This window comes from Manacus candei, unplaced genomic scaffold (assembly GCF_025592945.1).
Source record: "Manacus candei isolate 608988 ecotype Guabito, Panama unplaced genomic scaffold, ASM2559294v1 h1tg000033l, whole genome shotgun sequence".
In the NCBI taxonomy this organism is placed as follows: Eukaryota; Metazoa; Chordata; class Aves; order Passeriformes; family Pipridae; genus Manacus; species Manacus candei.
The window spans coordinates 9,554,121-9,578,720 of record NW_026138081.1 but is presented as its reverse complement, the minus strand read 5'-3'; the positions used below and the strand labels follow the sequence as shown (position 1 = coordinate 9,578,720).

The 24,600-nt window shown below is 47.9% G+C and overlaps 1 protein-coding gene across 4 annotated transcripts in view; it reads right to left on the bottom strand.

Moving 5' to 3' along the window:
- Positions 1-916: 916 nt before the first annotated feature.
- Positions 917-24,600, bottom strand: part of LOC127472857 (transmembrane protein 263-like) — a 208,379-nt gene continuing 184,695 nt past the window's right edge. For all 4 annotated transcript variants that reach the window (XM_051791699.1, XM_051791701.1, XM_051791702.1 and 1 more), the window contains exon 3: positions 917-5,836. In XM_051791699.1, the coding sequence (XP_051647659.1) occupies positions 5,550-5,836 (287 nt within the window). In that variant the 3' untranslated portion in view covers positions 917-5,549. The remainder of the gene's footprint in view (positions 5,837-24,600) is intronic.

Below are 24,600 nucleotides of genomic sequence, written 5' to 3'. Positions count from 1 at the left end.
CTGTGTCTGCAAGTGAGGATGGAGGAACAGGGCAGGTGGCAGAGGTGGCTGCAGCCAACCCCATCGGTGTGCTGCTCCTACCAGGCAGCTGGCAGCAAAATGCCAACCAAATAAATGGTTTGATTGCCCTGTTATTAGTTACTAAATTAATCCTTTTGTCAGCACTTAACAAATGCTGAGCTGTTGGCTCCTGGCCTCGACCCAATAAAAGGGTCTCGTGCACCATGCAGCACTGCCCAGCCGCTGGGCTGCAATCCTCCCTGTGGGAGGGCTGTGCATTCCCAGGAGCCCTTGGTGGCTCTGCCCTGGGTTAAGTGCCTGTGGAGCGGGTGAGGTGGCTGGGGTAGCCAGCTGTGCCCCCCAGCACCCACGCTGCCTGCCAGCCAGCAAGCAATGCCAAGGGCCTGGCTGCCCCACAGGGGTTCCTGGCAGTTCTGGGGAGGGATGTCAAACTGCCTTCTCCTGCAGAAAGAGCAGGCTGCTGCAAGGAGAATTTGCTTCCTCAGCTGGGAAAAGTGGCAATGCAAACCCACCTGAAGGAGCAGCTGTAGAGGCAAAATTTCCTATCTTAGCTGCTGAGATCCCACTTTCAGGGTTAGGTCAGCTGTCTCCAGCCCAAATGCCCTCTTATGAACTGGTCTCTAAACCAACACAAGAAACTGAGTTTAGAAGTCTTATCCAAACTGTTCTTACCATTCCAATCAGGAAAGGTGCCTGCAGCAAAATGGCTTTTGAACTGCAGTTGAAAGCTGTGTCCTAGTTTAAGCAGGGATGGAGGTTCAGCCTTGCTTGGTGCCTCATGTAGAGCCCTTAGGGGAGAGATCTAATTTCCCAAGGAATCTCTAACATCTTTTTTCAACTGTGCTTCCTCTCCTCATTTTCCCCCACTGGAAACAAGAGCCAGTGTAATCAAGGGTTTTATCCTCAAATTTTACTGTAATTAAAATACAGAGATGCAGAATATTCCCAGAAACACACTGCAAAACAAACCAAGCAAACAAATTCAGTAGGAAACCAATTACAGACAATGAAATGATAAAAACAAAAGTGTTCTCTGGAGCCCAGCACTGTGCACGGGACCGCGTGGCCGCAGTGATGGTTTTGGGTTGCCAAAGGGCTCCTCAGCTCCTAGAGAAGCAGAGCTGGGCCCTGGCATCTGTTCCAGCAGCTCTGTGGCTCTTTCTAGCCTTCTCCATATTCCCACTCACGCTGTTGTTTTTACAAGGAGACACTTTACAGTGGAGATACGGAAATGACCCACCCATGGGGACAAGAGCCAACGAGAGAACCCAGAGGAAAAGAAATAGATTAAGATCTTCCACACAAAACACAAGGTGACAAAGAGGGGTGGATGACATGCACTTCTCTCCCAGCTAGGGGAGCTGTGGAGGCAGAGTCATCCTCTGCCCTCCCAGACAGTAAGAATGGATGTTTAACAAAGGTCTCAGCAAAAGCTTTGGGGAACTCTATCCAGGGGCAAGAGAGAAAGCTAAGGTAGGGAGAAAAAAGAGTGAAAGATAATGAGATTAAGGAAAGGGAAAAGGGAGAAGAGGATGTGACTGCGGGTCTCTTTTCAGATGGGACATGTTCCTTGGGCATGCGAAGCATCTAGCCATGGTGAAACACAGGGCTGTGTCCAGGGCTACATTCCACCTGCACCATGGGGGAGACCCAGCCCCATCACAGGGAGATCATGACAAAAGCCTGGGGGAGATCTGAGAAGGGCGGGTGGTAAGAAGGGAGCTGATCTGACGCTTTGACCATTCATTGAATACATTGTTCCATCTAAATGGAAATTCCTAGAAATCATTACTATGGAAGAAGGGCACAAGCCAGCCATGGACCACTACCACATCAAAACCTATATTCATCCACTTCCCTTTCTGTGCTCTTCCCTAGGACAAATTCCACTGAGTTCATCCTCTGATTCAAAGCCTGTCCTAAGAAACAAATTTCTTCCACACTCCCCCTTTTCTTGCTCCCCCACTCATCAGCTCCTCCTGTCACCACTCCCTCCTCATCTTCTGTGTATTAACTCCTGTCAATCCTTCCCTCCACCTCAATGCCGCCCCTTCCTATTTTGTACCAAGCCCCCCCATCTAGTATCCATGGGATAGTTCTTGCCCTTTTTACCACAAGGGGTGGTGGGAGAAGGGCTGCACTGGGGGCCCAGTAGTAGGTAGACTGGAGTCTCTGTAGTGGGGGAGGAGGAAAGACAGGACATTCAACAGAAGCCAAGAGCTTTCCCCTCCAATCCAGATTCCACTGTACTGCAATCAAAGCTGTCAGGAGGCATATTTGCTCTCAGACTGGGAAGATCGACCCTGTCTTCCTTCTGTTCTGGCACTGAGAGTGCCCAGAAAAGCAGGCTAAGTTGCCGCAATGAACCAAGTAGGCCTAGCACGCTAACAGAGACAGACTTCCCAGAAGCCTTTGAATCCTGTTAATCCTGAGAGTTACATATTCCTGAATGCCTGGTAAGCAGTGCAGGGCCTTGGTTTTGGAGTAGATTTAATCTTCCGCCTACCCCTGCCTGCTAATTTGATCTCTTTTGCTATCGATGGTCCATGAGTTCTGTTAGCTCAGTGATTTAAGAACAGTGATTTAAGCTGTCAGTTCCTCTCTCAAGCTCATGTCCCCTTCTCCGGGCGATCCTGCAAAGAAACGGAAGTTCCAGACAAATGGTAAGCTTTACTCCATTTACTGCAAGGCCACAGAGAGGAGAAGAAATAAAAAGATGGGAAACCCTCAGGATCCTTGTGCCCTTCCTTCATGCACCTTTATCCCATTTGCCATGCCTGCTCTGCACACACAGTGCCTGCAGACAACAGCTTGGGAAGGAAGTACTGCCTCCACCAGCAAGAGCCTGTGTGAGACACTGGCATGCCAAAAGTATGATGAATTTCTCATCACCTGCCCGGAATGGCTGGTGAAGCTCTTTAGATACTGTCTTCTCCTGTCCAAGACCTGGGAGAGGCATTTAGGAAGATGACTGTCTTCTGTCCCCATTGGTCAGAAACTATCCTTCCAAGAGAGCAACAGCACAGCCAGTTGAGCACAAGCAGCTTTTAGCTTTGGGGCTAAAGCTCACTTCAGGAGCACTTTGTGATCTGGAATAAGAGATGAGACGTGCTCAGGGACAGCAGTGAGCAGAAATCCATGCAGTGCAAACTGTCCTGCTTTGCAGGGCTTTTGAGACAAAAGGAGAACAGACAAGACTTCTTCTGGCCTTGCCAACTGCCACGAGCATCCCAACAAAGTACAGGCACACATCAAGGACTGATCTTCCTGTGAAGCCTCTGCCTTCAGAGACAAAACCGACATGTCTGGGTCAACCTGGCCTTCACCAGAACAAAAGAGACAAAGTGAGGAAATGCACACACATACCAAATGCTGTTTCCCCTTCAGAAACGAAGATGTAGGTTAAACCTCTCTCATGCTATCAAGAGTAACACACTGTGGAGATCAGCAGCTTCTTGCTGCAAACAGCAGGAACTACTTAGCGAAGGGTATGAAGAGAGACTAACACCAGCATGACTAGCACAGGGACACAGTGACATATGTCCTAAAATGTGGATTTAATAAGGGTCAGAATGAAAACTGCGTCATGAGCCCAAGAATATTCAGCAAAAATGGTGGTAGGGGTGGGTATGTGTGTTGTACTAAAATACTCCCTGATATCTAAGTCCTAAGCACAAGAGAGCAGTCAGGAAGTGTGACGACCTCCAAGGGGAAATAAAGATCAATAAAGTTGGCTTCAATGTCCAAAAGATAGGGAAGAAAGAAAACAAACAGCACAGATGTGAGAAAGGGGATTTTTCACATTCCTTTGGTTTCAATAAACTACACTCTTGGGCAACAGAGGGCAAAACATCCTCTAAAACATGATTTTTATTTTGACCGAGACCCTATATAAAAACTATATCCTGGAAGTGCTGAAGATGACTATATAAACTCCTCTGCAGTAGTGGCACAGTTTTGTTTACCTGGCTGAAGACATGCTTGTGGACTAATACGTACACACACGCTAATACAGATGCATATTTATAAAATACAGCACAAGCACTGCTTCACTTGTCTACGCTTCCAACACCTATGGACCTCAGCAAATCACCTGCCAAAGCCAGGAGCAGCAGAGTTAATGGTGGAGGCTGTGCCTTTCTTCATCTCAAGCATTAGAGGGGTCCTTGGAGGGAGTGAGTGCACATTTGTGTTTGTGTTTGTGTGTGTCTGTGTCTGTGTAATGCCATGTGGCCCCTTCAATGTCATGGGCCAGGCTGGGGATGGCTCTGACTCCCAGATGGATGCAGGTGTCTGGGTTTCTGCGGCACTACAAGTACGAGTGGGCTATTTAGTGCAACACAGTCATTTAGAGGAGCTGGGCTGGGGCCCCAGGAGCAGCGTGCACAGGAGGAGTTGCTGGTGCCCCATGCAGGCTGGCTGCTGTTGGAGCACACTCAGCCACTTGGGAAGTGTTCTCCAACACAGTGCAGCCCATTCACACCCAGGCCACCGCTTCTGGGGTGCTGAGTCGTGAGAAATGCTCTTGGACCCCCCTCCTTCCCTGCAGCAGAATTTGGGTGGCATTTGGGAACATGCTTGCTCCCGGTTGCTTGCTATTGATGTCTGTGGAGTGTGAGTGTGGCCAAGAGACAAAATGCCCCTGTTGCAGACAGGGATATTGCAAGGACTTCAAGGATCAAACAAAAGGGTCTCTCCGTAGAGCATCACTGCCTGTGCTGCAATATCACAGAGGCCTGGCAAGTGCCACTCTCAGCTTCTTCCCCAAATGGGAACTTACAGTAGCTCTCATCCTCCTCCCTTTCATCAAGAAAATCTGGGCAGAAGTTGATGGCCTGGGACAGACCATACTCCAGTGTGGCATCATCCCTGGAGCTGCTCTGCTGAGCTTGAGGGTTCCTTCTCTGAAGGGTGCAATTCAGCCAAGGAGTAAGTGATTGGAAGGAGCTTGTGGAATGGGCCCTGCAAAGAAAAGGTAAGAGGCGCAGGGCAGGAGGGAGGCTTCCCTCTTTTCACAGTATCTTTCCCTTGTGTCAATGGGACTTTTTTCTTCTACAGTTCTCCAACAGGCACACCTCCCAAACACACCTCCCAGAGCAAAGGGAAGGGGTGTTTCAGAGGCAGTCTTCCCAGCTGAAGTTGAATTTTACTATACAACCCACACTTCAAGCCAGACATAGTTTCTCCCCCTCCCCTGTTACTCCCCCCACCTCCAGGAAGATGGAGCCTGACATCCTCTCCCACCCCTCCATGCTTACAAGAGCAAGAGGGAGGAAGGAAACTACAAGACAGAGACAACTGCGCCTTTGAAGCCCTCAGAGTAAAGGATCCCAGTAGGTGATGGGAGTGAAAGGCATTGACAGTGGCTCTGTGAGCTCTGAGCTAGGCAGGCGGTGCTGAGCAGGCTGCAGCCAGAGTCTGCTCGGGTGCTTGACCCTCCCTGAAGCAGCTGGTTCCAATTCAAAGAGGTGCTGTGTAGGGGAAGAGTATGGGCAGGTTGACTTTTTGGAAGGGAGTTGTGACAGGGATTAGTCAGCCTTGTCCTTCTTCTTTGCAGTGAAAGGGACTTTGCCGGCGACCGCACTGCCCACAGCTCCGACGCCGCCGGTCACTGCCGAGACGCTGCCCTTCACCAGTCCGACGCCAGCAGCGGGGACGCTGGTCACAGCTGTTTTGGTGAGCTCCAGACTCTTGCTGCCCACCCAGGCAACTCCTCCCAGTGTGGCCCCCACAGCTCCCCGGGTGATACTGAACAGGCCGCCTGTCACTCTCCAGATCACTCCTGCCTGCTGCTGCGGGTGGTCCTTGCTGGCATCTGTGGGGAGAGAAAGGGAAAGTCAGAGGTATTCACATCGGGCACCTCCTCCAGCCCACAATGGTTGTCAACCATGGCACTTGCTCCTGTATGCACAGTGCCTTGCTTTGCAGCCTCAGACCTCTTGGTACCTGAAGGAGAAACCAAGGCGATCCCAGGCCTACAGCATGGCAGGAAAGGATGTTGGGGTGGTAGGAGTGGGAGCAGAATTGTCCATGTGATAGAGAAGGCAAGAAGGCAAGTCAGTTACAGCCCCAAAGTTGTAAGCCTTAGTGCTGCAATGTAAAGCAAATCCTACTTTACAAGAGATGTAATTCCCCTCCCTTGCATGCTGGCTAATGCCAGTAAATCACAAAGACTAATGCTAGCAAGGAGGCACGAACTGCAGACAGCAACAGCTGATGTCTGCGTGGCCTGCAGGTCCTCAGAAGCATCTGTTTGGAGGCAGGTCTGCACTCATGTCAGATGTGGGACCGAGGCACAGCACAGAGCTAACTGTGAGAACTGTAATTGAGCGAGCACAGATAGCAAACTGCAGTAAAGATACAGTGACACAAACGTCACCTCGGGTTGTACAAGCCCTCCGGAGATCTCAGCTACGTATTTAATAGTGTTAAGACAGTGCTTAAGTTACTACACTGTGTCACTGCTGGTTTACCTGTGCCAGCTGGATCAAGGCCAGTATGATATACCCACCCAAGCTGCCATCGCACCTGCCCACAAAACTGCAGACATAATGTTCACAGCTCACCACTTTTTGGGAAAGGGTTGACTCTGAACTGGTACTCATGGGATTCAAAACTGACAGCTCTCCTGCTGGCCTCCACACAATCCTCTCCCTTTGCATCAGCTATTAATGCAGTGTGCAGGCAGCAACGGAGGAGCTGCTCTTTTTGTGGGGCGAGATATTTTGGATACTCTGACTTCTGATTCACTGCTAGTTCTGTACATGAGATGAGTTACTAATAATTGCAAAAATACAATAAAGCAATCCCAGCAGGAAAAAAGCAGACACCAGCTGGAGCAGCAAAAGCCCTTCTAACCCATTACTTACTCAGAAGAGTGGTTGCCCAGTGCTGATGCAGCAGGAGGGGTTTAGCCCTCTGCTAAATGCACACCCCATTTCTTTAAAAGTGGGGAAATGACAGGGATGGAAAGGACTTTCTACAAGTCTGTGTAAAAACACGATGCAGCCATGCCTCTGCAGAGAGCCCGGGACAGGGGCTGTGTCAGCACCAACTGCTGTCTCAGAGCACAGCACTGCAGAGGCTCTGCCAGCATTCCAAGGAAGGAGCCAGCCTGCACTGCACAGCCCTGTGCACACCCTGGGCCTGGCATCCGTCCTTGGGGCCAAAGAGGGAGAAAGCCTAACTGCGGCACCTGAGTTCTGCCGCCTGCCCAGGCTGGACTGTGTGAAGGGATGCCCTGCTAACCTAAGCAGGTGGGCAGGCTTAATACAGCTAATGAAAGGTAGCCAAAAGCTGCTGTCTGAATGCACCTTTGTTTTGAGATCTGAGCCCTTCTACTGCACTCTCCCACACTCTTAGCTCTCCCCTACACTTTTCTCTAAAGCTCCCCTGTCCCCGAGAAGAAAACTTCCCTGTTTATCCAGCCTGGCAGCAGCTTCTTTCCTCAATTCTTAATAATATTCCAGGAAGCAAAAACCTCCACCTGAAAAGACCCCTTTATGTCTCCACCCACTTTAATTTCCACACAGATTAGAGCCAGCACTGATATAGGCAATGGATTTCTTTTGCCAGCAAGCAAAGACCTTGGGAGTTCCAGGAGGCTGGCCCAGCGTCTCATCAAGCTGCAGGGCCTTCACACACTACACACCGTGGTTGATGGAGATGTCAGACCTAGTCAGTGTAAACAAACATCTTCCTCTTTGTGTTACTAACTTGTCTCACACAGTGTCTTCACCACATCTGCTATTCAGTGTACTTCTGCCAAGCTATCCTGTGAATCCTTTGGAGCAGAGACTATCTTCCTGTTGTCCGCATGTCACGCAACACAGTAGGGTCTCTAAGTGCGGCTGGAAAACAGCACTTTTTCTTTCCTTTTTTTTTTTTTTAAACAAACCAGGCAGAAGTCTGACAGAAAACACTCAGCAGCAGCAGGGCATGGATTTTTATCCCTGGAAGCACCAGCTGCCTGGGGTGCTGGATGCACACAGCTGAAGTGGCAACCTGACCTTGCCAAATGGATCAGAGCCACTGCCTGTGCCACAAGCACTGGGACAGATAGGAGGCCAGGTATCCGTGAGAAAGGGGGATTTTCCAAGCCTCTGAGGAAACAAATTCAAATTCAAATTGCTAACTTTCAGGCACTTAACATGGAAGTTTAAGTAAGGTGCTGAGATTCCTCTGACTTGATTTCTAGCCAGGGAAGAGAAGGAGGCTTCTTCGGAGGAGCCAGCATACTGTAGCCTAACCTGGGCTAAGCATGAGCCTGAATCAGGTGGTGTGATGATTCTTTCCTAGGTACTTTTGTCCTGATTCTTCTAAAATTCTGTAGTTTGGACTCTTCTCAGATCTATACATTTTGTCTTGAGCTTCTTCCAGTCTATACAGAGCCTCAGGATAGTGCCTGTGAGGAGTATGGTGTTCACCAGTTCTGATGACTTGGAATAAGCCTTAAAGTACTCATCTATCTGATAACCTGGACAGCAAAATGGAGTTTGAGAGGGGCCAGTACAGAGTTTCTAGTGTATAGTTCTACCCTGTATACAACATATTGCTCACCTATTCCTCAACAGTTTCTGAGTGGTTTTTTTTTTTCTCCTCTCCCTCAGTGTTACTGAGACCCATTGACTCCATTTCCAGTTCAGTTGCCAGCCCCCAGCTGCTGCACAGAGCTTATCCGGCACAGCCGTTTCTATGTTTTGTCTTCAGACTGAAGGCAGGAAGAACTGAGGAATCCATAAATCCATGCAACTGTAAAGCAGGACTAAGTGAAAACCACAGTGGTCCTCCAAACAAACACCATCCTCCAAGGATGGCAGGTCTTGTGTTCCTGCCCCCGTTCAAGGAAGCAGGATACTTTGTGTCCCAGAAGACTGTAGTGCAGAAGCTCTGGGCATTAAACACCTACTGGCATGCTCAGCTGCAGAATCAAGACCTATATCAAAGCAGCTATAATCTTCCTGACTCTCTCCACATAAAACTGCATTTGAGGCTACCTGGAACCTGTCTGTAGAAGGAATTATGCCTCTGGAGCTGCCCACCTATCTGAACAAAACTAGTGTGAAAAATCTCTTGAATGGTATATAAATGCCTGCAGGTGGACAGCCCAGGGACCAGAGAGAAGGTGGCAACTGCAGATGAGATTGAGGGGGGATGTTACCCCTGCAGCAAAGAGCTAAAACATATTGGAGAAAGCAACAGGAAATACTGATGAAGACAGACAAGGACAAAGGCTCCTTCTGATTAAGCTAGGCAGAGACAATGAAGCTGAAGTACACTGGAGCACCAATGTTTGCACACTGCCTGCACCTGGTCCATAGCCACACTCATGGTCCTTAAAACTCCACAGAGAGGAGGGAGGAGGGATGAAGGATCTGGCCCTTAGAGGTTGGGAGGCTCTTCTACAAGCATTTTAACAGCTTCAACACAGAACAGAAGATGTACCATAAAATCAAATACACATAAAAACCCCACAAACAAACATACATACAAAAACCCAAACCAAAACCCAAACACGCTCAGGTTTGAATAGATTTAACAATGAAAGAGAAATTCCTGGTGACCCCCACCACAAGGGGCCACATCCTAACCTGGCAGCAACTGAAATGTAGGTCATAATTGTTCTATATTCCAGATGATGTGTTGAAAGCTTTCTAGCCATCCCTGGTTAGTTTGTCTTCAGGATTGCAATAAACCTCACAGTAAGCTGTCATGTAAGATAAGCATCAGATTTACAGTGCAAATTAGTCTCTCAGACAATGGAGTGAGCTAAGCATTTTGTTGGCACAGAGGAGCCCAGATTAAGAGTGAGACAGACAGCAGAGATGAAATACACCAAATAATCAGAGAGACAGACACACAGCCTGAGCAGGGGAACAATTCTGTTCCTTGGAGCTGGCAGCAGCCCATGCTGCTCATGAAAGCTCTTCACAATCTGCGGAGCCCTTTTTCCTTTCCATCAATGACCTGGTGTTTTCAAGGGTCCCTTCAGCTTCACTTCACTCTATGTCATCTTAGAATAGAAGTAGGAGAAAAGAATTGAATAAAAAGCTCTCCTGTATGAAAGCCAGCTCTCTGGGTCGGGTTCGGCACCCCGCACAACAGGCTCTCCTCCTTGGCCACTGCCCTCTGCACTCCCCACTGGCTTCTCTCCAGAGAAGGGGTCCTGCCCACTGGGGCTCCAGACAAACCAAGGTCTTCTCATCTGATCCTGACAGCACCTATGACACGGGGCAGAAGCAAGATCAATAATAACAGACAGAACTTTCAAAGCTTCCATGCCACTCCTCAGGGCTTGGCATTGCATTCATCTGGTGAGACAAAATGAGAGCCTGTGCTGGTGCCCAGTAGAAATGGCACAGGCATTACTCTTCCTTCTCAGCCCTTGCCAGCAGGTGATACAACAGGCAGGGTGAACTCTTTACTTTAAGAAGGACTACTAATTTATAAAAACAGCCTCAAGCCAGGGAAGCAGAGTCAGGGAGCAGCACTGCTTTTACATCTTTCCATTCCTGCTGGGCCTCAGGCAAAGGAGCTGGGCTGGCTCAGAGACCAAAATGTAAACAGTCAATGTCATCAGTGTCCCTCAGCAGAAGTGAGAGGAAGGGGTGAGGTCACTAGTTCAAGCCTGAATTACCCCTCTGGCAGCTACTAAATGCAGGTTCCCCCATCTAGAAAAATGTTTGCTCTGGAGGAACAAGCAAGGGGTGGAGGGTCAGCTACTCACAGTTTAGTCCCAGCTTTGCCCAGCTCATTTTTAAGCAACACTGAGCAAATTGTTCTGACCTTTATTGCCTCTGTACCACTGTGATTGAGAGTGTGCGATTTTCTAAAAGCCTTGGTTGTTGAGTAACAAACAAGCATGTATGGGAGAGAAGTTTCCTGTCCTGATGTTTCTTGGAGAAAAAAACTATAAGTTTGATTCAAGTGCACTCTTAATGCTCTGAGAACCCCAGGTGGATTACTGTTATTTTTAACCTTGTGACTCTTCCAAGCCAACCTCAATTTGAAATGCATGGGGCTGGCACTGATGCTTCTCTTCCCTTTCTGTAAAGCAAAGCTGAAGTTAATGATCCCTATTTCCTTGTATTGCTGTACTGTCATGAAGGTTAATTAGGTACAGTTGGTGCAGTGCCTTAAATGAGGAAATTGTATTTGTATTGTCATGACTGGCATTGATTCCTGTTGACATTCTCAGTAGAGAAACTAATGACAACTTCCAGTTTATCTCTGGAGAGGTTTCCAGTTTCCAGACAAGTAACAAAGGTGAGAGAAAAGGTGCCCCATCCCCACACATGCCAGCCTGCTATTGTGGAGCTACACAAGTTTATCCTGCAGCTGAAACTTTCTTTTTAGGTGATACACTCCTCTTCTAGCACAAGCAGGCAGAGACCACTGGTGACAGCTGGGCACAAATAAAATCTCACTGTACACCACCTAGCAGGACCCTTCTCCAGAGAATGACCAACACTGCCTTCTTCCAAGCCTCCTGTCTGCTGCTGGAGAAGGCTTATAGGGCACATCTGTAGCAGGCATTTATGTCTGAGATGAAAGAACTGCTGTCATTTTAGGATAAAAGATCTAGATCCTAGATCCTGCAGTGTCACAGGCTAAGTGTTAAAGGGAGCACTACAAAGTGTTTGTTCTTCAAACACTTGTGCTTCACTCCTTCAATTAGTCCCCATGCTGCAGCTTGTTGGAAATGGCTTCAGAGACTCAGCAGCTGGGCTCTCCCCAGCCCTGCTCTGCCTAGGCACTGAATGCTGCAAACCACAACGCCTGCCACCAGCAAAAAGCCTAGAAATGCCACATTGAGTTTAGCCCTGGAGTTTTAAACTTTAACTCTGCAATCAGCAAGACATACTCGCCTCTCCCTGCAACAGGATTGTTCAGGAAGCTGCTGCACACAGCAAAATGGGGGCAGCTGTCTCCATATCCCAGCTCACCCCAGGGCTCTTCACTGGCACAATGAGCTTTAATTTTTCTTGCATATGGCCCAGGAGCAGTATTAACTGCTGAAGCATCTACCTTGAAGCACCGAGAGACAGGGTTCAGGAGGGTAAATGAACAGTGATATGGAGTGGCTTGTTTTTCTCAGCTAAGCCCTGGGGGAGAAGCAGTCAATGCTCTGACTCTGGAAGTGTGAGGCTTAGTTATTTGGGAGCTTCCTGACTCTCTTTGTTGGGAAGCTTTGTGTCACCCAAACAGAAATTGTTTGTAAAGACACGGGGGTATTGTTCAAACTTCCATTGAAAAGAGAATTCAGGGAGATTGGCCTCAGAGCAGCTAGTAACCCAGTGGTCACGGCATTTGACCAGCCTTGAGTCAGCCCAAGGACACTGCCCAGCCTCACACACGCACTAAGTGGCCCAAGCAGCAGTGAATGCTGTCTTCACTCTTTTTGTTGAACTGTTTCACTTTGCAAGAAGAGATACTAATTGGAGGAGGAACACAAACTTGTTCTCTCACTTCTTAAGCACTTTCAATACCAGAGCCAAGATCTGCCCTGAGATGGGTTTCTTATTTTTGAAAAATAGTAGAAGCTCCTTTGTTTTGCCATCCTGCAGGAGGTCACTGTTTTCATGATCCAGAAATATCTTTTATACAGCTGTAACAGCTTGCCAGGAACAGCTGGAGTCTCCTTCAACCTGGATATCCTGGGACCCTTTCGATTCTTACAAGACTTCAGCTACTCTGGTGGCACAGATGTAGTCTCTAATGATGTTGAAGAGCAGTATGGTGCACAGCTCAGAGGTAACGCTCCATCTGCAATGCAAGTGAGTTGCAGGACAGGCAGCACTGTCTACTGGAAAGGACATGGATGAAGTAGGAGCCTGGAGACCCAGCTCTGTTCTCAGCATTATTGCTGACAGCTATGTCTCCTCTGCTTCCTCTCCATGTTCCTGGCCTGTTTCAGCCATGGGTAGTGTGACTGCCAGACTGCCACTGGGTATCCTGCATGACCTGCAGTGGAGTGGGCTGGCAGGTAGGAGCTAGTCCCAGCTACGTCGAGCCCAGCAAGCTGGGAAAGGCAGGAGTCCACCTTTTGCAGAGGGAAAACTAACGAGTGCCAACTGGTTGGCCTTATGGTACTTCTTGGAGACAATCTCCCAGCTCCCACTGGCATACTTAAGCTCTCATCTCAGAGAGAAATAAGTGCATGCTGGGACAAAGTCCTCTAAAGCGTGTTATCTTCTGATATAGATCACAAGTGTTTAAGGATGAGAACTACAGGCCTTTTTACAGGCCTGTAGAACAGCTGGTTTAAGAAGATTCTTGTCTCATCTGAAGCAAATATCATCTCTCACCAAGGCATATAGGTTGTAAGAAAGATGAGCCCATGGGAGAGACCTAGAGCAAAACTTCAAGTGGTATTAGCCCTTCAGAAAGAAATCTGGACATATCCCTTTTATCTCCATTTTGACATCTCTCTTTCTCAGTGTGGAATAGATACAGAAGATGAGGCTTTTGCTACTGGACAGACAGGTCACTAAAAAACCTATAGGATGTCTCAAGGCTGCTGACAGAGTGAAGAGCTGATCCCAAAAGGCAAGAGGTTTCAGCTTGCCTCAAAGAACTGTGCATGGCAACTGCTTCCTCTATACTCTGGCCAGTGGTGCATTATGGCACCAAGTATGAACACCAAAGGAGAACTATCAGCTGGCTATCCCTTCCCTCGCACTTGTATTAAAAGCATCAGAAGTGGCCATCAGACTTAGTTTGTTTGAACTTTATGCTCCTGCCTGCCTTTAATTTCCACTCTCTGCTCCACCTACAAGTTCTTGAATCAGTCAAGAGGCTTGCCTAAAAGCTGGAAGGAAAGAGCATATAAAGCCACACACCAATAGCTCCTTTTCCTCTTTGAGTCTCATTACCATGACACTGAGATTTTGGATCACAAGGAGAGGAATCACCTCTTGCTGTGAATATGGGCTCTTGATCTCATTTGGGGATCTGTGGGTGGAACAGGAATAATCCAGCAGACTCAACGATTTTCAGTGGCCTCAAGCTTGAATGCTATGAGGAGGAGAGCTTTCCAACAGAAAACTTTATTCCTCACAAATAAACCCTTCCTAGCACTTGTGTGCAGGCTGAAGAGATCATCTTTTTAAGCCTGCTCTTTGACTCATTTTAGCTCAGCTCTTGTCAGGGCACATCACCTCCTCTGTCAATTCTGTAACAGTGGTTGCACATTCTTCACTGAGCTGCTTTCAGATGCTTGTGATAGTACCTGGCACAAAAAGACTCCAAATGAATCAGAGGATCTTGTTAAACAGTCTTGTTAATTCAGCTCTGATAAAGACACAGGAGGAAAAAGAAATCAATATTTGTAAAGTGAAAAAGGACAAAATCCATAGAGAAATAAAGGTCATTTTCACGGTTCTATGAGGCCCTTACAAACAATGGAGAGTAAATAACATAATCCAAGCTTATGTAAGAAATTACTTTTCTTCCATGCTCTAGTGCCACCCCACCAGTGGATTTTAAACAAAGGCAGACTCAGTTAAGCCTCCTCTGTCCAGTGAGGCTAGAAGTCCTTCCCACAACAATATTGCTAACTCACAATTTATCAAAAAGGTGCATGAAGTTGGGTCCCAGCAGCAGTTTAGGAAAGAGCATGGGAGTGAGACAGCCATGTCTAACTAACAGGAAGGTGCTCGAAGCTGCCAAGATCAGACATCGAAAGTTCCCTCTGCTTGTTCATCAATTGTCATGAATATTTTGTATACAATGCCATCTTCTTATTAAAGGCTTAATCTCCCTACCTTATGGAAACACACAATTGTCACTTGAGCATTTTATAGCTGAGATATCAAAGAATTTGTTAAAAACCACTCCTAGTAAAGTTGGGAACATATCCTGCCTTGGTAATAGGGAAGGACCAAGGACCCCGGTTCAGGCACTTCCTCTTCCCACTCCTAGAGCAGCTGAGAAATGGATACTGATGCTTTTCAGCAGGATGGCTGGCACCAGTGCAAAATCCAGAAATTCCCCATTTATTCTGATTATGTGCTCCCTACTCTGCTTCAAGGCACATGGAGGAACTGAAGAAAAACATGGGCAGCAGCTCAAAAAGCAAAAGCACAAATTTTAACTGACCTAAGGTCAGTGAGTGAAGATTTTTTGACTCAGAGAAATGACCCATTCATTCTAGAGACTATCCAGGGGTCTTTCTGCCCATCCAAAGGATAACAAGGCAGTTAAGCTAAAAGCTGTGTGCTACCAAAGCAGCTGAGCTAGGGATTTACTGGGGAGGTATGAGTATGCTTGCCTGCTCACGCTGCAGAATGCCAGGAATGGGCAGAATAGGGTTTTGTTATTCTGCTGGTGGTAGGTGTTTGACGGCATAGTCTCAAAAACTTGTTCCCTGTCTCAGCTGTCAAGGGGAGAGCACTGCAGTCATGAGTGGGCAAGTATGCTACCTCTGGGAGCAAACAGGCAGAGCATCTCTCCCCCACAGTCAGGCCGAAGAGCGAATAATGTTCCCTGTTCTGACCCACCCATGTCTCAGACAATTAGATCTACTCTGGTGCAAAAATCACACCCCAGCTCCGCACCCAAACCTCTTGTCACTTCAAAGCAAACCAGTCCTACCTGTTGTTTTCCCAGTGAGCCCATCACCTGGAAATCTCAGCCCTGAATGCATAAATCAGAGGTAGTGCTAACACTGCCCAAGGAGACATCAAACCTCTCCCTCTGTGCTGCACAAAGGCTGCTGCTTAGGAACATAAACCTGCAAGTGTGACAGTTGCCTTTGTTTCCTTCTATATTCATGTCATTTCTCTTTCTGGGGCAGATTTCAATATGGCATAACAGGGATCCCATGCACATTTGGCTTCTGGGGGTTAATGAAGGGCTCTTCCACTGGTGCTGCAGGTAGATTTTGACACTGTGGTAGGACTGCCATGGAGCCAGGATCTAGTCTGGCTCTCAGAAATGCTAGGATATCTAGGCCTCCCTTTGAGACTACTGCTTCATATAGTTGGAGGAATATCTGGAATAAGAGAGACTCCTGCCCACCTCCTCGGCATAGCCACAAATCAGCCCTACACTCTCAGCCTCTCATGGGGGGTCTGTCTAAGTTTGCTTTCCCCCACTGCCAAACAGTGATAAATAGGCTCTGCTTCATCTGAAAGGGAGGAGGCCCTGTTACCTCTTGGCTTTCTCCTGTGCCAGTCTTGGCTCTAGCTTAGGGTATCCCCTCACTGCTTGGAGAAGTCCAGTTGACCATAAAGTACCAGAACCACAGTGCTTGAAGGTAGAGAGCCTGATTCCTTCCCTGTTCCAGTTCTAGTTCTCCTGAGGAGTTTCTATCTTGCAGTGCATCTCTGTTGCATGAGGAGATGGGATGTCAAACAACCTCCCACCAGTTTCAGTAACACCTTGCCTAACTCAAAGATGTTCCTTCAGCCTGGTGAACTCAGTTTACAGCAGGGATTTCATGTGAGACCAGTATCAGAAATATTGCTAATATTTCTGCTCTCATTTGCTTTAACAACTGCTGGAAATCCCATATGCCTGATGGGATAGTGATGTGCTGGGGAAGACCAAAAGCCTAGAGAACCCAAGACCCCTCTGGGATCACTGCCCTTCTCTGGTATCTACCTGTTGTGAATCAAAGTCAAGCAAAGCCAGACTTGGCTGTCAGAACAAAGAACTCTGTGAAAAAAATTCAGCTGTACACCCACAGCAGCCTTTCCAGGCCTCCAAGTTAAGACATTTACTGTCTCGATCCTGTAATGCAGCCCAGCCTGGCAATGCTGTCATACTTTTGCTATTAGGAAATGAAGAGCAACATTACCGTCCTCAACCGATTCCCCTTAAATTTTCTCCTGCAGTTCTGTACACACAGAGGAGCAACAGGGCAGAATAAGGGGTTCCTTTCAAAATGAGAGAGCATCCAAGGATGCTTCCAAGTACCACAGTGCAGAGTTGCAGGATCTGTATGTCAGGTACCTTCCCAGCTTTTACATCAGGGTGCCCAGCTCAGCTTGTGGTCCACATGCATGCACATGCTACCCTCATTCTCAACAGAATAAAACTTCAGAAACTCCAGATCCCAGCATGCCACACTTTAGCTTGGCTAGTGCAATCATTGCAGAAACTCATTTGTACCTTTATTTTCCTCTTTTTGTTTCCAATCAGATGCATACAGGGAACGACTGGAGTGACATGAATCTAATCAGAGGCTGATGCCACATCAGAAATCCCATCAAGCTATTTTCTAGTCTCAACAAGCTCTCCCCTGAAACAAAACATCTTGTCATGGCCTGAAGAACCCCTGTGTACATTTTGTCCCCAGCAGGGATTTTTAATGGGCTCAGTAGTCAGAAACTGACTTTTATTTTACAAAGTACAGAAAAAAAACCCTTTCTATTTAAATACCCTCCTGGCTCTTACAGAGGTTTTTTTGGACTTTTTCCCTACCAAGAAACCAACTCTGTATTGAGGGATTTCAGGCAGAGAAATCTTAATTCTCCAACAACACAGAGCCCAAATGGCCTAGGAGCCCCTGCACATAGGATTTCATGCCTGCTGGACCAAGCAAGTGTTGGCTGGGGGGAGCCAGGCAACCTCTGCAAATCCCCTGCCCTCTTTTCAGGCATACGAATGGGAATCATCCCCTCATCTGTGGCAGACATTGCAAGAGGCACCTGAATGAGGTGTCATAGGCAAGAAGGAGGACGTGTTGGATGGGCTGGAAGCCCCCAGCTCCAATGAGCAGCTGCCAGGGGCAGGGTGGGCAGGCCTGCCAGTGCCAGAGAACCAGTCAGCCCTGCCCAGTGCTCCAGAGGAAGAGGGGCACTGTGCATGTGGCAGAAGAGGAGGCAAATCTGGCCTTTCTCTGTGTCAAGCAGGCAACCCAAACAAAGACCCCAGCACAAGAGGAGGAAAATTCAGCTGCTTCTCAATTCATCAAGCAGGAGACACAGACCAAGGCCCCAGCACCAGGTGCTGTGGTGAAGCCCTTCCCTATGTACTCTCTGAGGAGAAGGCTGGGAAGGGCAGCACACTGGCCCAAAGAGTGGCCACCTGATGACACCTATGTCTCACAGGAACTCTGGAACACTTGGAGGAGACAGAGAGTTTGCTGTGCCCAAACCAAACATTCCACCACCTTCTGGGTGCTGTCAGCAACAAGGAGGTGTCATCATTCCACTGCTCAGGCTGCAGGAGGGATCTCCACACATTCCCCATGGGGTAAAAGGCAACCAAGAGCAGCCCAAGAGGGATCAGCCACAAGTGGCCGTGCGCTGGAGCCTCTGTGAGTGGAATGGGGAGCAGGGGCCTGTCCTGTTCCAGTTCTGAGCATGGGCATTTCCCTCAGACACCTTCAACTTGGAAAATCCAATTGTTGCCACCAACCCTAGCCCAGGCTGCAGAACTTACTACTCCTAAATGCTGAGCCCTGTTTCTGAAATGGACTAGAAGTGGAAATCCACACCTTCCAGACTGCTATTTAAGAAGTTTTATCAAGCCTCCTGTGGCTGCATTCAAGCATCTTTCCAGCTTGGGGCTATCCTGCATGCAGATAGATGCTTTCTACTGAGTATTAAAGGCCTCTCTTCCCCTAAAGCAACAACCTGGCTGTCCGTACTCAAGCTGGCTGATGGCAGCACCTGGATGCTGTCCAAAGGTAGTAGGTTTCTTGCAGCTGAGTATGTTTAGTCCCTCTCCTAGGGCACGCTCTCCATTACACAGCTATTGTTTATGACCTCAATTATCTCCCAGAAACTGGTCCTTGCCTGCAGTTAATAACCAAGGCTAAATGATCAACTGTTAGGGCTCTGCCAAACTGGTTGTTAACTTCTCTGTCAACCAAGTTCAGAGTCTTTTATTGCTATTAGAAACTCAGATTAATGATGCATAACAGAAATGAACTCTCCTGTGACACTGTTAGGTGAGGTTAGGTGAGGGGGAAAAGAATCACTCCTTTTACCTGGAGGTATTAAGTGAGCAGGGAGCAGACAAGCACTCCTTTAACTCTCTTCTCAGACTCCCTGATGTCTGGGAGATATTAAAGAACATCTTATTTTGCAGAGCACTTCAAACTTTTCTTGGGATCTGGATTATTTGGGCAGACCTATATGCAGATCTATAATGCACTATCCAGAAACTGCTTTCAGAGATGTACTGGGTTTGCATGACAAGGTTTTGGTAACAGGGAGGCTACAGGGGTGGCTTCTGCGAGAAGCTGCTAGAAGCTTCCCCCATGTCTGACAGTCATTGCCAGCTGGCTCCAAGATGGATCCACCACTGGTCAAGGCCAAACTCATCAGCAATGGTGGTAGTGCCTCTGGGATAACATATTTAAGAAGGGGAAAAAATTACCACACAGAAGTACTTGCGGCCAGAGAAGAGAGAAGTGAGAATATGTAAGAGAAAGAACTCTGCAAGCACTAAGGTCAGTGCAAAAGGAGGAGCAGGAGGTGCTCCAGGCACCAGAGCTGAGACTCCCCTGCAGCCCATGGTGAAGACCATGGTGATGACACAGGCTGTGCCCCTGCAGCCCATGGGGGAGCAGAGATCCTCATGCAGCCTATGAAGGGCCCACATAGAGCAGATGCCCGAAAGAAGGCTGTGACCCTGTGCTGGAGGAGGCTCCTGGCAGGACTTGAGGACCTGTGGAGAGAGGAGTACACTCTGGAGCAGGTTTGCTGGTAGGACCTGTGATCCCATGGTGGATCCAGACTGGAGCCTGTTCTTGAATGACTGCAACCCATGGAAAGGGATCCATACTGGAGCAATTCATAAAGAACTGCAGCCCATGGGAAGGACTCAACATTGAAGAGGTTTGTGGAGGACTGTCCTCCTGTGGATGGAACCTGATATGGAGCATAGGAAGGACTCCTTCTCCTCCCCTGAGGTGGAAGTAGCACCAGAAACTACATGTGACAAACTGACCAGAACCCCTATTCCCATGTCCCTGCTCCACTGGGAGGGCGGAGGTAGACAACTGGGAATAAAGTTAAGGCGAGATGGGAAAGAGGGAGAGCTGAGGGGAAGGTGTTTTTAAGAGTTGTTTTACTTCTTATCATCCTAATCTGGTTTTACTTTGTAATAAATTCAATTAATTTCTTCAAGTTGAGTTTGTTTTGCCTGTGATGGTAATTGGTGAGTGATCTTCCCCTGTCCTTACCTCAACTCATGAGCTTTCATTATGTTTTCTCTCCCCTGTTCGGTTGAGGAGGGGAGTGATTGAGCAGCTTTGGTGGGCACCTGGCATCCAGCTCAAACCACCCCAAGGGATCTCTTCCAAACTGTAATTCCTACCCTAATATTTCAGATCTCCAACAGTTAACAAGAGCAGGCTAATACTGCAAACCCCTGTAGAACAGGAAAATGAGACCTCACTTCAGAAAGCAAGGCTATAGAGAACCAGTATGTAGTGCACAGAAATGAATCTCAGGTTTCAAGGGGAGATCTACTCCCAATAACAGACATACTGTCAGTCTTTTCCAGCTTACTCCTCACAGGCTCATCTGTAAAGCAGCCCTTCAGCAACTCATCATACAATAGTAGTTTCAATCCAGAAAAAACTAATTCTGAATCTTCTTCATAGCTCTTTGTCTTCTGAATGCTAATGGAAGACCATCCCCCTCATGCTCACAGGGGCCACTGAGCATCTTATAGGACATAATTTTCTCAAGAGATTCACCAGTACCTGCTCCCTTAAGTATGGAAGTCTGACTTTAGGGACTTACCATCATGGTGTTTGGCAGCCAGTTTGTCCCAATCCATTCAGAGACATCCTGAGAGCACCAGAAAAATAAACCCAGGCAGTGCAGCTGTTGCAACCCTGAGGCTCTGGGACAAATGGACAGTGACACACAAAGGGGAAGAACGGCTAAAACAAGCATAAGGATTCATGTCTGGTTATACATAACATTAGGAGCTGGTGCCTACAAATGACTTTGGTTGCAATGAGCTCACTGCCTGAATCTTGGAGTATGACTATGGAATGGGAAAAGGAAAGGTGCTGAAAGGTCTTCTGCAGCCAACCTTTCCTGCTCAGATACCTGCCCCTCCAGATCTCTTCTTGTCATCTGCAGAGTCAGCACTGGGACAGCCAACACTCTAGACCCCTCCTCTTCAAAATCTGCCATAAACTGTCCAAAAGACATTTATTCTCCGATCACTCCATGCATCAGCTGGCAAAAAGCAGACAAGGAAGGAAACCACTGGGAACAGAAGAGGGCACCTTTCTCTGTCTGATCAACTACTAGGTGATAGAAGACCACAAATATGTGTCACCATATGTGACAGCTGGGCCACAGATGGATGCCTCTGCACCATGAGTAGATGGTGAAGGAAGACATAGTGATAGAGGAAGAAACAGATTTTCTGATGGTGTGAAGAGAATGCAAGGATCATTTTGCACTGACAGATCAGCTCTCAAAGAGTGGAACATTTCTTGCAAAAGTTTGATAATACTTTTTCTGTCCTGCCCAATCTATTCCCAGCTACAACCCCCACATAGTGGGTTGACCCTGGCTGGATGCCAGGTACCCAGTAAAGCCGCTTTCTCACTCTCCTCTGCAACTGGACAGAGGAGAGAAAATATAACAAAGGGTTCATGAGTTGAGATAAGGACAGGGGCAGATCACTCACTGATCACTGTCACAGGCAAAACAGACTCAAAGTGGGGATATTAATTACATTTATTACTAACAGAATCAGAGCAGGAGAATGAGAAGTAAAATAAATTTTAAAAACACCTTTCCCTCCCTCCTTCCTTCCCAAGTTCTACCTCTTTACCCCCAGTGGCTCAGGGAGATGGGGAATAGGGGTTACAGTCAGATCATCACAGGTTGTTTCTGCTGCTACTCAGGGAGAGGAGTCCTTCCCCTGCTCCTCATGGGGTCCCTCCCATGGGAGATAGTCCTTCACGAACTTCTCCAGTGTGAGTCCATCCCATGGGCAACAGTTCTTCACAAACTGCTGCAATGTGGGTCACTTTTCCACAGGGTGCAGTCCTTCAGGCATGGGCTGCTCCAGCGTGGGAGGCTCAGAGGGCCAGAGGTCCTACCAGGAAAGCCTGTTTCAGCATGGGCTCCCCTCTCCATGGGTCAGCAGGTCCCTGCCAGGACCTTGCTCCAGCATGGGCCTCCTACAGGGTCACAGCCTCCTTCGGGCAGCCACCTGCTCCAGTGCAGGTCTCCTCAATGGGCTGGAGGTAGATCCCTGTGGTCCTCCATGGGCTGGAGGGGGACAGCTGCTCCACCACGGTCTGTGCCATGGGCTGCGGGGGAGCCTCAGCTCCAGCACCTGGAGCACCTTCTGACCCTCCTTCTGCACTGACCTTGGTGTCTGCATTGTTGTTCACGTTCTCACTCTGCTCTTCTCTGGCTGCAATTTTCATCTGTGCAATCACTTTTTTCTTTTTTCTCCTTCTTAAATATGTTATCACAGAGGTGCTCCCACCATTCCTGATTGGCCCAGCCTTAGCCAGTGGCAGGTGTGTCCTGGAGCTGGCTGGCAGTGGCTTTGTCAGATACAGGGGAAGCTTCTAGCAGCTTCTCACAGAAGCCACCCCTGTAGCCCCCCTGCTACCAAGACCTGGCCATGCAAACCCAAGACACCCCACAACCATGTGAACACGGTGACACTTGCTAATGAAAATGGAGTACTATTTATTGTGTGCGTGGCTGCCATCAAACAAGAGGCTCTGTAAGCAGACACACCAGCACCCAGTTGCCTCAGAGAGGTGTATGAAGGGCAACTGCAACAAGCACAGACAAATGCTTGTGGTGTGAGGCCATGCCTGTAAGTCAATGGCCATCAGCTAGGGAGCCTGTGGGCTGACATGGTCCAGAGGGGACTTGAGTGGCTGTCAAATCCTCAGCTGCCATCCTCCACCAGGGCCTGGCAAAAGCAACCTGGCCACAACTCCTGCTCAGGCAGCTTTAAAAACACACTCTTTCATCCTTATGCATGGATTTACTTATTCATGTATTCTCAACAGAAGCACCACCGGCCATAATTGGATCCATTACTGGGTTATTAGAGCTCTCAGTCACTGCCTTTGCAGCTTTGCATAGTGCTGGGGGAATGCACAGGAAGAACAAACAGGGCAGAGGCATGGCCAGTGGCAGGGGCTTTAAAAATCCGTTAAGTTGTTGCTGTGGCAACTAAAACAAAATTTCTGGCAGGAGCTACGATGTGTGGAGAACTGTAAACTTCTCCATTTGTGGAAAACATTGGTCATGTCTCTGAAAGAGAGGTGGAGGAAAGACAGAAAGAATGGCTCTTTTCATAGACTACTACAGCAAGAGCCAAAAATGGTCAGCTTACAAATTTATTCTTATAGCAAGCCCTGATGATGGTCAGATTCTACATACCAGAGCTTCCCAGGAGCCAGTGCACCGAGACAGAGCTGGCATGTATGGAGGAGCACTTCTAGATATTCAGTCCAGCTGGTCTTGAATGCCAGAAAAGCAAATGAACTGCAGCACAGACAACACTGCAGTCCAGTCACTTCTACCTTCACCTGCCTCCTCTGCCCCACAACCTGTCAAGGGTCTCCATGGAAAATTGAAGCTCATCTGGGAATTAACTTTCATTAAGCTGATAGATTCTGGAACACCAAACTTTCCATTTGTAAACAGTGGGAAACAAAAAAGCAGTTGGTAGGTCTGGAAATACTAAAATCTAGCTAGGAAGGTTCATCCTAGTCTTGGAAAACACTGTAAGTTTTCAAGAGCGGTCAGCACCACGTGGCAGTAACCACGAGGATGAAATGTCACATATCCTGACAAACTTCAAAAGGTGTCCACTATTTTAACATCTCAACATAGGTTGCAAACTTCCAGGTTCAGCATCTTAAGTTCATGCTTAATTATAATGTAGGACCTGCAAAAGCAGAATCAGTGTTAATTTAATGTTGGATCGATTTAGGCTGAACAAGCTGTGTTGTGCCACCTATTTACTTTTCTGGGAGATCCCCCAGTTCATGCCTGAGCCTGCTTAGCTAACAAGGTCCAATAGCTACTGCTCCCAACCTTTCCTGCTCAAGGATCACAGTTGATCAATTTGTTACTTACGAAGTAACTCATTTAGTTTGTAAATTCAGAAGGGCACAGATGCCTGATGTGAGATGCTGGATTCTCTCTAGTGTATTGGTTGGAGCTACCAAATGGGCACTTTGCAAAAAGATTCAAGAGTCACAGAGAATCCTGCCAGCAGAAAATTTGCCTACTGAGAGCTATTGTATAGGCAAAATGACTGATGAGGATTTCCAATTTTTCTCTGCAGTCAGCAATTTAACTATGAAGACTTTATTGCAAGTTAGACTTGCTCGGTGGGATTGATTTCCACTGTGAAAGGAGAAGCAGAGGGAATGGGAGGACAAAGATATGAGACTGGCATTGAGTTAGCATGGGTAATCAGCATCCAAGCATCCCCATTATAATGCTGCCAGTCTCCTCTCCTCTGTCCCCTGGTGCCATAGAGGCTCACAGCTTCCTGACCCTGGCCCACATGGCTGACATGACTTCACTGCATTAAAGCCCTCAGTGAGAATTTTTTAAGCTGACTGACAGCAACCTGAAAAAAACCTTCCAGGAGCTATGAAATTGC